At 43.1% G+C, this 14,291-nt stretch overlaps 1 protein-coding gene across 4 annotated transcripts in view; it reads right to left on the bottom strand.

Moving 5' to 3' along the window:
* The window catches only part of PC (pyruvate carboxylase), a 2,844,646-nt gene that overhangs the window by 2,563,512 nt on the left and 266,843 nt on the right, over positions 1-14,291 (bottom strand). For all 4 annotated transcript variants that reach the window (XM_044073797.1, XM_044073795.1, XM_044073794.1 and 1 more), the window contains exon 2: positions 11,718-11,853. In XM_044073797.1, coding sequence (XP_043929732.1) covers positions 11,718-11,853 — 136 coding nt within the window. The remainder of the gene's footprint in view (positions 1-11,717; positions 11,854-14,291) is intronic.

Here is a 14,291-nt window from a genome sequence, read left to right as displayed (position 1 = left end):
CATCCACAATATCTAGCATAGGCGGAATAGCCAGGGGCCTGTGCTGAGGCAATAAGAGGAAATCCCTGAGCCTTTTCTTGGATTCTGAGTAATCCTGACTTTCCCAATGGAAATGCTCCCTCATGGTATGTAAGTTTCCCCAAAAGAATAATCCTCAGGAGGAGAGGCTGAAGGGATAGATTCTTCAGCATCAGAGTCCTCATACGGGGGTAGAGATTATCCCTGGTCTGAAGAGGAATCAGAGGAAATGGAAACCTGATCAGAGGAGTCATAGTCTGTATCCTGCCTAGGCCTTTTCTCAGGAGGGGGATGGGAACCCCTGATTAGAGTAATGAGGTCTTCGGCCATTTTAAGCATCTGTTTCTTAGGCATGGAGGACTGTCCAGGAGAATGCTGTACTTGTTTGTCTTTAATGGTACCTTTGTCTTGGCTGTTGTTTTAATGGTAAGTTGTGAAGGTCTGAAAACACTCTCAGAAGCCAATGCCTGCTCAGCGGCTCTGGACCCATCTGAGGGATTAGTTTCCGCAGGCCCAAATGAGGGATTAGTTTCCGCAGGCCCAATACCTTGAGTTTCCAGAGACCTAGATGTCTCCACGTGGGAGTCGGAAGCGGCTTGTGGCTCTGAGGTAGTGGGTGTCAGGGGCTGCGAAAGCGCCTCACTGAGAACCGGTGAACCGGCAACTGGCCTAGAAGATGTTTCGTCATCGGTTTTGGACCTCGGATGCCTGTCTTTATCCTTGTCTTTGCGTTTTTTCGGTATTGAGGTAGTCGGCTGATCCGACGGCATGGTATAATTGAACCTTCGGCCAAAGTAGTGTAAAGCAAAATCAAAACGTCTTTTTATAGTAAGTTTGTTAAATCTAGCACAAAACCGACAGCTAGTGACATGGTGATCTGGGCCTAGGCATGGAATACAGTAAGAGTGGAAGTCCTTATGAGGTATTTGTTTCCCACAAGAAATACAATTATTAACTTTTTCTGACATCGGTCTGAGGCAAGAAAGGTTTCCCCAACGGGGTACTTAGCTTTATTGAAGACTTCGGATCTGAAATTCGACTTCGAAAATCTCAGGAGTTGGCCGACCGGCACTTGCGAACTGCTTCTGCTTCGGGCACCGCGCAGCAAGAAAGACTGAAGAAAATGGCGTTGGATGCTTATTATATACCCCTGGCGCACTGATGTCAGGGAAGAAGCGACAGCAACTGACGCCGGACCAAGGCTTTGGAACTCTGGCCGACTGCGGGACCGCCTGACGGCAAGATAACCCAAGTGTGATGACTGCAGCAGTGTAACACGATGAACATACATGGTTCTACTGATTACATCCCCTGACACCTTGCACCTGGGGCAGCTGCCTTCTTCACCAGACCAAAACTAAGTTTCTGGTTGCATTTGTCACAGCATTTTTGCATTACACACAGTGCTTGGTTGAGTCAACTCAATGAGTAGGAGGAGAAATGGTTACATAAAGACATAAGTTAAAGTGGCAATAAAATGTGTTACAGCTCAAGCCTAGGAACATCTATTAAAAATAAAATTTCCTACACTTTTGCAAGAAACTGAATTGGAACTACAGTTCTTAAGTCTAAAAAAACAACTCATGCTTTTTCAAGCACAGCACTCAAATATTTTCTTTAAAAAGCTGTCAAAATGGTGACTAATAAAAAGAAAGGATGCAAAAGAAAAGTAACTGATCTTTTCATTGCAAGGCCTCTTGAAAGTACAATTTTGTACCTACCATAAATGTAGAAGTTCGATAGGTATGCATCTGCAGTCATCACATATGGGTTGTCCTGCCTCAGGCAGCCCTTCGGTCGGCCGGATTCCAAAGTCTGGGTCCGGCGGCGGCTGATGTCGCCCTTTCCCCGACGTCAGAGCGCCTGGGGTATAAAAGCGTCAGCCGACGCCATCTTCCTCAGTTTTTCTTGCCCCAGATGCCAGGTGCCCTCTAAGGAAGGCTAAATTTGGAGAAATGCAATAGATTCCAAACATGCACAGAAATATACACACACACATATATATATATATATATATATATATATATAAACAAATACACCATAATAGACAACCCCAGCTAGCTATGAGAGGGAAATGTACCCAAGAAATACCACAGAGGGGAAGGAGGGAGGGTAAACCTGACTGCAGATGCATACCTATCGGACATCTACATTTATGGTAGGTACAAAACTGTACTATGTCCTTCAAGGATGTATCTGCAGTCATCAAATATGGGTAGAATACCATAGCCAATCTGGGGGTGGAGGATCTATGTAAAGGATGGTGTAGCTAAAATGCCCTGCAGGACTGCCATAGCAAAGCCTGCTCTGGATCTGGAATATAAGGGTAAGTTGTAATGCTTGGAAAATGTATGCACGGAGCTCCATGTAGCAGCTTCTAAAATGTCCTTGGTAGCCACCCCTCTTAAGAAGGCTGTGGAGGTGGCTGTGGCTCTGGTCGAATGAGGTCTAATGTTAGCTGGCACAGTTTTTCCATGAAAGGAGTAACAAAAACGAATGCAATTCCCTATCCATTTTGAAATTGTCTGTTTTGAAATTGCTTTCCCTTGTGCACCAGCAGCATATGCTATCAACAACTGGCCAGTTTTTCTGTAACTTTTAGTTCTGTCCAAGTAGTAGCGCAACTGTCTGTGTATGTCCAGGGTGTGCAGAAGCTTTTCCCCTTTGTTTTGTGGATTTGGAAAGAAGGTAGGCAGGTGAATAGCTTGGTTTAATGAGACCCTGGATACCACCTTTGGCATAAATGAAGGATTGGTTCTCAATGAGACTCTGTCTTGATGAAAGATAAGAAATGGCTGTACTGCCATGAGGGCCTCTAACTCAGATACTCTTCTTGCTGAGGTTATGGCCAGAAGGAAGGCAGTCTTCCAAGACAGGAACTGTAGTTCTGCAGATGCTGCTGGTTCAAAGGGAGGCAGTGTTAGTTTTTCCAACACAAAGTTAATGTCCCAAGTAGGCACTGGTGGTTTCCTTGGAGGATTGATGTTTTTAATTCCTCTTAGAAACTGTCTTAGGAGAGGATGAGAGAAGACAGGTGGCTCAGTATTGTACTCTGCTGAAATTGCTGAAGCATGAATTTTAATGGAAGAGTAAGACAGGCCATTGTGGAGCACTTCTGCCAAATATTCCAGGATATGTGCCATGTTCATAACTTTCGCATCTAGGCCCTTTGTGGTGCTCCAAGTGTGAAATCTTTTCCATTTTGCTGTGTATGCCTTTCTTGTGGAAGGCCTGCGAGCTTCCATGATGATATCCTTCACTCTCTTGGATAGCTTATCCTGGGGATGAATCAAGGTATTTTCCAGGCTGTTAGTTGCAATGTTTTCAGGTTGGAATGCAGAGTTTTGTAATCGTGCTGTGTCAGGAGAAGTGGCCATTGTGGAAGAGGCCATGGTTTCGTGCGTGACATGCTCTTTAGCAATGGGTACCAGTGCTGTCTTGGCCAGTCCGGAGCTATCAGAATCACTCTTGGCTGCTCTGCCCTGATCTTCAGTAAGACCATGGTCATTAATGGAAGAGGTGGGAATGCATACACTGTTAAAGCTCTCCAGCTGAAAGAGAGGGCGTCCACTTTCCATGCTTGTGGGTGGTTATGTCCTTGAGCAGAATTTCTTCAGCTGATGATTGTGTGGGGAGGCAAAGAGGTCTATGTCCGGCCTTCCCCATGATTGTGTTATCTGAAGGAAGATGTCTGGGTGCAGCATCCATTCGTGTGCATCCATGATGTTCCTGCTTAAGCTGTCCGCCAGTATATTGTCCTTTCCTGGCACAAACTGGGATTGCAGCTCTATATTGAGTGTCAAGGAAAGTTCCCATAGATTCATTGCCAGTCTGCAAAGACGGTAGGAATGGGTGCCTCCTTTATTGTTTATGTACCACATAACTGTGGTGTTGTCTGTCCTTATTAGCAGATGGCCTTGATGTAGAAATAGCTTGAAGGCCTCGATTGCATGTATCACTGCCCGCATTTCCTTTTGGTTTATGTGCATGCGTAGCTCTTTTTGTGACCATAGTCCTTGAATGCACCTTCCCTCCATGTACGCTCCCCATCCGTGGTCTGAAGCGTCCATTGTAATGGTTTGGCTGGCTATTGATCTGCTGAAGGGCAGACCCCTGTTTGACTGGCTTGCTTGAGAACACCACAGAAATTCCCTTTGAAGGCATGGGATGAGTGGCATCAAAGTTTCCAAGCTGTGACTGTGCTGAGTCCATAAACTCCTTAGATACCATTGTAGTTTCCTCATATGTAGCCTTGCTTGTGGAATCAGAAGAATGCAAGAAGCCATGTAACCCAGGGCCTGCAGGATTTTCCTTGTAGTCAGCTGAGTTTGTCTTGACAGATTTTTGAAGTAATCCGGTAGTTGACTTTGTTTTTCTTCTGTGAGGAAAGCCATTTGGGTGGTTGTGTCTAGATTCGCACACAGAAAAGTTATTCTTTGGGATGGAACAAGTCTTGACTTGCGAATGTTGACTGTATATCCCAAGGCCTGAAGTAGGTGAATGGCATAATTCAAGTGTTTTACCAAAGTTTGGCTGCCCGCTTGTATAAGGCAGTCGTCCAGATATGGGTATATTTGCATCCCCTGAAGTCTGCAGTGTGCAATTACTGATGCCAGGCATTTCGTGAATACTCTGGGCGCAGTAGATAAGCCAAAGGGCAATGCTGAGAATTGATAATGCTCTGAACCTGCAAGAAATCTGAGGTGTCTTCTGCAACTTTGTCTGATAGGGACATGCAGGTATGCCTCCTTGAGGTCCAGAGTTACCAGCCAAGACCCCTTGCCCAGCATGGGAAGGAGTTGCTGTAGAGTCAGCATTTTGAATTTTGGCACAATGAGAAAAGTATTCAGTGCGGACAAGTCGAGAATAGGCCTCCATTGCTTTTCTTTTCTCGGAACAAGGAATAGTCTGGAATAAAATCCTTGGCCTTGTTCTGAGAGAGGAACCTTTTCTATAGCTTTCATTTGCATTAAGTTGGATATCTGTTTCAAAGCCTCTGCCCTTTGATTTGGTGGCAGGTCTGGCATGCCTTTTCTTTTTGGTAATGTGTGGAAATGGAACCTGTATCCTTTGTCTATTATTTGTAGTGTCCATTTGTCCCTTGTAATACTGTGCCAATTTTCTGAGAATAAGGAAAGCTTTCCGCCCAAAGGTGCTTCCAATTGAGCCCTGGTTGGCGGTGTCAAAGTAAAGTCATTGAGTCTGTCCTTGTGCAGCAGTTGTAGGCCCTGCACTATCTCTCTGGTTGGGAGGCTGCCATTGACGTCCTCTGTAGGAGCCTCTAGCTTGCCCTCTACCTCTGGCACGCCTGTTCCTGCCTCTCTGAAATCTCTCTGTGTCTGGAAAGGACCAATTCTTGGAAGGCCAATTTCTGCTGAATCTTGGTGGTTGGACTTGCAGAAAATCTTTGACTGTTTGTACAGATTTTGCCTTTTCTTCAAATTTCTTTAAGACCTCCTGAGCAGTGGAGCCAAATAACTTTTGCTTTTCCAGTGGAGCATCCAGAAGCTTTGCTTTAACATGGTCTGGCAGAGATTGTTCCTTCAGCCAAGCATGCCTACGTATGACTGCCCCTGTCATAGCTGGCCTACATGAAGCTTCCAATGCATCATAACCACACTGCAAGAAATGGTTGCTAACCTGTTGAGAGTTATGTACCAGATCCTGAAGTGATTTGCGATCTAGGGGTTCAGGTGAAGACAGTTTTTTATGCAATTCATCTAACAAATACTCTTGGTACTGAATCATATGAAATTGGCAATTTAAAGCCCTCATAGAAAGGGTAGCAGAAGTATACACTTTTTTACCCCATCGCTCTAAAGCCCTGGACTCCCTTTCAGAGGGGAGTGGATTTTTTGTAGTGGCAGCTGCAACCCCTTTAGGGCCCTGGGAAATAGTTTCTGGATCAGCAGAGTGGGCTTTGTAAAGGAAAAGATGTGATTCCAGGACCCTGTAGTACCTATCGGGTTTGGCAGGAGCCGGAGGGAGAGTGTCAGGGGTTGTGCTAGACTCAGAGTACACATCATCAATGACATTCAAAACAGGGGGGATAGCCAAAGGTCTATGCTGAGGCAAATGCAAGAAGGTCCTTAATCTCTTCCTGGAATCAGAGAATTCCTAGCCCTGCCATTGGAAATGCTCTCTCATTGTGTGCAGGGTTTCCCCAAAGGACAGCTCTTCAGGAGGGGAGGCCGAAGGGATAGATTCCTCTGCATCAGAATCCTCGTAGGCCGAAAAGGCCTCCTCCTGGTAGTCCAAGAGAGTAGAGCCATCAGAGGCCTCATCTGAGGAGTGGGGATCAGAGGGCTCAACCCTGGGCCTTTTTTCTGTAGGAGGTTGAGAGCCCCTGTCCGGATGAGGCTGTGAGCCCCTAATTAATGAAATAAGGTCCTCTGCTAGACTAAGGATCGGAGAACCTGTACTGGGTCCCTGAGGGATAACCCTGGGAGGCAAAGATTTTGAGAGTTTAGCAGCTTTAGCCCTAGAGAATGCCTTTATGGACATGGATGCAGGAGGCCTGGCTGCACCACGTGCTGGTGTAGTTTTGCCTAGAGGAATGGTGTCGGAAGGTTCCAGGACATCAGTTTCTAATGGAGATTCAATAACCGATACAGTAGGGGCCTCCGGGGCCGAGGTTGTCGGTTGTACAGTTTCGGTGGTCGGAAGTACCAAGGACTCGGTTTCAGCCGAGACCGAGACACTTGCGGTAGGCCTGGCCGTGGTTTCAGCCGAAACCGCGGCCCACGTGTGTCGGTCCTTGTCCTTCCGTTTCTTTGTTAAATGTGAAGGCGGAGTCTCCGACAGCATATTGTAAGCAAAACTAGCCCCAAAAAATTCCTCTGCAAACTCCGCCCGACGTCTAAGAGTGCATCGGTTGAAGGAAGCACAGGCTGAACAGGCCGAGACGTCGTGGTCTGGGCCTAGGCAGGGGAGGCAGTAAGAGTGGAAATCCTTATGAGGTATTTGTTTCCCCACAAGTTAAGCAATTATTAATTTTATCTGACATCGGCTGAGGCAAGAAAGAGTCCCCAACGGGGTACTTAGCTTTTGAAGTCTTCGGTTTAGCTGAATTACAGGAGCTGGCCGACCGGCACTTGCGAACTGCTTCTGCTTCGGGCACCACGCGGCAAGAAAGACCGAGGAAGATGGCGTCGGCTGACGCTTTTATACCCCAGGTGCTCTGACGTCGGGGAAAGGGCGACATCAGCCGACACCGGACCCAGACTTTGGAATCCGGCCGACCGAAGGGCTTACGGCATGACAACCCATATGTGATGACTGCAGATGCATCCTTGAAGGACATCATCAAGGAGGTGGAATGTTTGAATGCAAAGCAAAATAAGAGCATCAGCCCCACAACCAGGTCATTTTGGGATATAAGAAGTTATAAAATAATAGTAACCCAATGCAGGGATATTAGCAATACAGAAAATAAAAATATGGTGAAAATCACTGCAGATGTTGTGTTCTGCTATCCTTTAAATATCACTGCTGGAACAAATGAGCCTTCTCTAAAGATCCTACTTTTTCTGAATATGGAAATGCAGATATATGGCCAAGTCATGTTTTACAAAAGAATTCTGGAATCAAGAAAGATGGAAACAGGTGAAGCATCAGTTCAAAGTGACAGAACAAACTTTTTCCAAAAATGTCCAGGGCGCTGAGCTCTTGTATGAGGACATCTTGACGTCAGTCCTGCCCTTTGATATGCTGAGCAAATTGTACAGAAAGTGTTTCTAGTATGCCTTTGCAGAAGGCTAGATCACTCTAGGTGAAGACATACATTAATGCTGTACACCATTTTAAGGGGGGGGGGGGGAGCTAAGTACCCGAATGCTTCCAGGCTGTCAAAATATCTCTCAAGACCTTAAGGTCTAGTTCCAGTAGAAGGAAGACTTAAGACACCTATCTATTCTTACAGAGGGATGCAGTGTCCCTCTGGAAACATACAATATACACACAGGTGACATGTACACTGCTAAAAGCGGTAGACCTGTACTCATGCACACATACGGGGGGGGGGGGTTGTGCTGTTGGTTACACGACTGGGACAGACAACTGCATATTAGTGAGCAAAGTGGAGGTGCATGTCTACAGTAATGCCACTGTCTAAGCCTCCTTTGCGCCCAAAAGAGGCATCAAAATATAATACTCTATCTCCCTACACGTGATGAAAATATACGACGAGTCTAACACTACTGTGAGAGTGAGGCACTGAAGGCCCTCTGAACCTTTACCAAACTGAATGATGTGTCCCTCCCCAAATATGTAGATCAACCTCAAAAATGTGTCCCAGTGCTCAAATACCCACTGTCATGAGCATATGGAAAGTATTTACTTTAGCTTGAGGGAGGGAGTGATACATGCACCGTGCAGATTTTACTTCCATGAGACATTATGAGGAAAAACTCATCTTCAATCAAGATCACAAAAAGACTAAAAATCAAATGTCACCCTTGAACCACTTGTTGAGGTTAAATGCTTGCAATTACTTAGAGACTGGTGTAGATATGCTGGACCTAGGAGAAGACAGATTCTGACCTCCACAAACTTGCACCAACCTCACCTTGTTCTTTTGAAGCACTGGTGTGGTCCTGTGCTGGTCACCCTCTGTCACAGATGGCCTGCATGAAGCAATTTAAATGTTAAGCGTCTTCAGGTGGCAACTTCGGGTGTCCTAAATAAAACAGTACCCTTTGTGGGAATTCCTCTGATATCATGTAGAGGTTTATGCAGAGGTAGCAACTCTTGTATCCTTGCTTGATGAACTGGTAACCACAGGAATATTAAGTCTACAATTCACTTTATACATCAAATGTAGATTCGGTGGCATGCTGGGAAGATGCGTCAATTGTAAGAATGGTCAGAAAGAGACAGAAAAGGCCATCATATCCCATTATATCAGATGCAGGACTACATGAGTGTGGCTACAATGAAATTCAAGACCAGTAAAGTGTGTCAGCTGCTAACAGAGCATCAGATTGTCTACCCATTGCAAAGGAGCCCCTCAAATTATGATCAGGTAATTCAGTGGAGAACAGCTACTGAGGCAATGCATCAAAAACAATGGAGAACAGACAGACTGATGCAGCTCTTTATTTTCACTGGGCTTGCTAAACAGCATAAGACCTATGCCCCCTTCTGCAACAGACACTGCCCTACTGAGCTCAGAGTATAAACCTAGGCAAAGTACAATCTTACTAAAGCCTCAAAAGTTGGTTACGTAGACCAGGGTCAAAATGAATGGCAGCCAGAAAGTTGGCTCACAAGCTGAGGCCAGCAGATCAAAGAAATCCTTAATCCAATAATGCTGCCTGAGCATAATGTTAGTCACCCTGATCAATATAATAAGCAGTGCCACAAATGTTTAAAGCTACTCACTGATTTCAACAGTGAGCTGAAAATCTGCTTTTCTGTGCTGTTTGGCAGAGACATATATGCATAATAGTGGTTTTACATGGACAGATTTCCCCTTCACCAAAAACTACATAAAAATGGTTACAGCAAGGAGAGTATGTAGTCAGCATATACTTTTTTGCAACAATTGTTTATTCCATATTACAAGAAAAGTCTCACAACAAAAAATAATGCAATAAATAACATTCAGCAATTACAGTTATCAAATAAAACATGGTATTTCAAAAGTAACATTACGGAGTTCTAGTCTTATTCTTTTCTTTTTGCAGCAATCAATTGTAAAAAATATCTTAAAGCCTGGAAAATAAAAATTACCATGAGTATACATTCCATTCCTGTATAACCACATAGTGATCTGAACCTTGATCAAGTCTAGATTGATACTTCTTCTGTAATGAAGGATGAAGGTAATATCAAGAAGGCTATGGAGAACACAATAAGTAAAGAATTCCACAGTTTCCCTAGAAGTCCACCCCAGGCAGCAAGAGCTGGTGCACAAAGGGATTGCTTCCACAATGCATGAAAATCTGATTTAAAGACATGTTACTTGCAATTACGCAAAAATCTCAATACTGGCTAATTTGCATGTCTCTGAATCACCCTTAACCACCTTAAATGAAAATCAGCACTTTCCTGTGGCTATTCATGCATAGTGCTGGCCACAGGCACCCCCGACACACACACACACACACACACACACACATCTTACCTGTCCACGAGCTGACAAAACACACGCAATGCGTCTTTCTTCTTTTGTCTCTGCCCTTTTAATTCTTTTTATCCACTGTAAAGTTCATTATGATGCTAGACCTGTTGGTTTATCACACTTTTTTTTAAACAGAGTCCAAGTAAAAGTGTAAAAATTCTTCCTGGTGTCATCTAGTGTTCCTTCCAGCTTTGTCCTGTTATCTCTCTCGACCCAAACACACCTTCATCTCTTTCAAGTGTCCCTGACTTTGCATACCACTCCTGCTGCAGCCTATATATGTGACCCATATCTTATAACTTGCAGACACTTGCAAATCAATTAATAATGCCAGACAGAGTTTCATGCTTATTATGTAAAACACCCTCTTACATAAACTCCTCAATTAGTGTAGAGGGTTAGTCTTCCTGTTCTCCGTGTCAAAAGTGCAGAGTTTCTTTTTCAAAGACTTGATAATTACTAAGGCACATCACTGGTGTTTAGTGGTGGTGCAGAGTTTTAACTACGTGCTATAAAAGCTGGGTGTGACTGCTGAGAGTATGGAGTTTGAGGTTTTGTAAGTGCCTTTAAGGTACAATATAAAAAGAATATCCATGATGTCCAGTGTTCCGCTAACTCCAAGTCTTTCTTGCTGCAAATGATTTGTTCTCTTTTCATGTGCCTTTACGGCATGAAAAACAGTTATCCCTTGTGTCTAGTGTTTCACACACCCAAATACTGCAGGATTTCCTTTTTATTGTGGAGGTATAACAGCCCCCCACCCACCCACACCCACACATTCATACAGACACAAAGCCACCCCCTCACCCAGTCAAACTCAAAGCAGTACATGTGCGCCTGCGCGCCCACACACTGTATATAATCCCTAAATAACCCTCAAATGCAACTGCCCAGGCAGCCAGGCAAGAACAGCAAGCATGCATGCTCACACTCCTCCTAACATCACTCATACCTCTACATGCATTCACACATACAGCCACACACACACAGACACTATATATCCACTAAACTCTCCAGCACTTACCTCAAACAGGATCAGGTGAACATGAGCCTTTGGCCATATTTAACATGGGTGGCTAAGGTAACTTGCACATCATAGCAGTTCTCTGAATTGCTGTGTAAATGCTTTACTGCAGGCATTTCTAGAGAAGAGCACATGGCTAATTAGCACAGGCCTCTCCACTGGAATGCCTCATTAGCAAACGACGCGGACAACAGACACAGCCGCTGCAATGCTGCACCTCATCTTGGTGTAGTACCGTAGTAGGGTTGTCTCTGAATCGGAAATGGCAACCACTAGGTGTACACTAAAATTATACCTCAGAATAACCTTCCTGAATTCATCACGAATTATTGAATTAAAGTGTACAAATACTAGTTTCAACAGGTTAAACATAATATGATTTTAAAGAGCCAGAAATTCAAACTATAAATCCAGCTTTGAGTTAGGCTTTGTAGTTCGGTGACTAGAACAAGGAAATTCAAAATAAACAATTCAAAAGTGTTAAAAAAATCCACTTGATAAGAATTTGGTAGCCCTGAAGATAGTCATGTGAAATCTCACTCATTACATTACCTCGATTAGCCACCAAAACTTTTCTGATGGGTTTGTACTCTACCCTCTGAGTACTCTGGTAGGCAGCACTAATGACAGATATGCGTTTTACTCCCAGGAAGCTTAAGCCCCCTCTTATAAATCTCAGTTGCAACATCTGGGGAGGAAAAAAGAAAACCATTAGTCTTATGAAAAGTAAAAATAAGTAAATATACAAACAGAACATTTTATGTTTTGTTAAAATCCACTGAAACTAATTTTTTGGTTTGCAGGAGAAAAGGCTTGCCATAATTGTTCTTACACTCCTGATGCAGTTACAGGATGCAGGTCATGTCCAAAGATGGCAGCATGATACAGAAGTCCCATTCAAAAGTCATTAGCATGAAATATTTCAAAAAAAAAACTCTTCCTCCAGTCTATGTACCTTTCATGTTGCCCTCTTGGCAAACCCAAAATACTGAAACTATCACAAGCAGAATAAAAGGAGAAAGAAAAGTTTAGATAAACAAAAAAGTAAATGCAATTGAAAGGTGCATAGAAATTATATAATTCAGATTAAAGAAAAAAAAAAAAGACAAAGGATGCTATTGCAGATGATGACTTGTTTGTCCACAAGCATGTTTTCCCTACCCTAGATGAGATTACAAATACAGATGTGTTCACCCGACCAGACTAACCCTGATTCAAGCCTCTGCCCAAGGATGAGGTAATCGGCTTCAGCCATTGTGAACTGCAGCAACCCACTATAGATTCTGTAAGCACTCCTTCAGCTTCCAATATGCCTAACCTGACCAGAGTTTTAAGCAGAACTCGCTGCTGCAACCTCGACCTAGGTCCAGCCTCATTGTCAGAAAAAAGCACATCCATTGACTTTTAAGAGACTATTAAAAAAAAAAAAAAAAACATTGCTTGATGACCATAGAACCGTTAGCTGCTATGGCTAATTACACAGTGCATGGTTCAAAAAATAAATAAATAAGCAAACACCTTAGGTTTGGACTAAAAAACAAGAGACATTACATTCAGCTTCTGAAAGAGCACATCATACTTTAATTCTGAAAGTCTCATCATTTTGCAGGTGCAAATCAAGCAGGGTTTGGTTGCTACTTTAACATAAACCACAAATATTTATTTTACTCAAACAGATATGGTGACAGATGTGAAACAGAAAATGAAGCACTAACCATACTGTGTGTGTGTGTGGGGGGGGGGGGGGGGTGTCAGCATGTTCACATTTACGATGGAACAAATTAATTCTAATTACAAATACAAAAACTAATATGCAATAATCCCACATCCACACCATATATGAGAAATAAGATCTCAGAGACTACCCCTTACTGATTCTGTTTTGTACTAAACAAAGCAGCCTACTTAATTTCAAGGCATACAACACTGATCAGGTGACAAGTAGTCTAAAACAGTTGAACATACTACTGCTATAATATTAGTTCTGAAATCCTGATTTAAAAGTGAAAGATGTAATAATGCAATATTATAAGCACTTAAAGAACTACATCAATCAATTTATGGCATAAACTCAGAAACTATATATATATGTGATATGCAGAATGATTGCTTTCTTAAGAAAGATGTTCAGCAAGAATTCACTGCAACTAGAAATAGGAGATTAGTTTATTTGGACAGGAATCAAGAAAATAACACCTCAGGCTTACAATCAAGAGTTAGAGACTGCACAAGTCTAACCAAGGGATATTTGGAATAAATGCCTCAGCAAGAGTAAAACCTAGTTTCCTAATACTGACAAGTATACACAGACTCGGATTAAAAGATGTGCAACTTCTCAGGCAAATATACAAAGTAAGGCACTTCACATGACAGTTGTCAACAATGCTTAGATGACACTGGACAGAAGCTGGTATCGGGTTTTTACTTCTTTTGTCTAATGGTGAAAAACCACAGTCATTACTGATAATTACAGTAGAGATTCAGTCAAAGAGAGAGTAATTGTGATACCTACACTACAAAACGATGACATGAGAAAGAAAACTAAAAGGAATTTGCAGACAGGACTAGACATGAAATTTAACATAATTTTAAAATAGAAGCAGATGAACTGGTTAAACCAACAAGACCCAAAGAGCACACTATCATTCTAGTGAGCCTTTCTGCATTACTGACATTGAGAGACCACTTCTAGAAGTGTATCGCAAAGTTTAACAGCAAGATTCTGATGCAAATGTCAGTGATGTCAAAGTTAGATTTTCAAGCACAGCAAAAAATAAATCTGCTTATTTACGAGTATCTTTACTTATGAAAAGTAAAATCAAATGTCAAGCTTTCAAGCATAATTTGAAATGACTTTTTATCTTTTTTTATTTTGTTGATCAGGTAAACCTCTAGGCCGAAGTATTTCCTCAATGACAAGCAAGGCACTTGTTCAGCCTCATGCAGGAGGCAAACAGACTGAAGGAACTGTACCACTGAACTGTCTACATTTTCACAGAATGCCTGAATTTTTTGTTTCAGGTCTTTGGTCTGTTCCTAGGGCGGCCACGGTGGTGCAGCGGTTAGCGTTGCCACCTCACAGCAAGAGATTCTCTGGTTCGATCCTTGGCAGGGGTGTCTTCTGTG

This window comes from Protopterus annectens, chromosome 6.part0 (assembly GCF_019279795.1).
Source record: "Protopterus annectens isolate FY-2018-M chromosome 6.part0, PAN1.0, whole genome shotgun sequence".
NCBI lineage: Eukaryota > Metazoa > Chordata > Ceratodontiformes > Protopteridae > Protopterus > Protopterus annectens.
The sequence above is the reverse complement of the archived record's forward strand: the minus strand, read 5'-3'. Positions and strand labels throughout refer to the sequence as shown.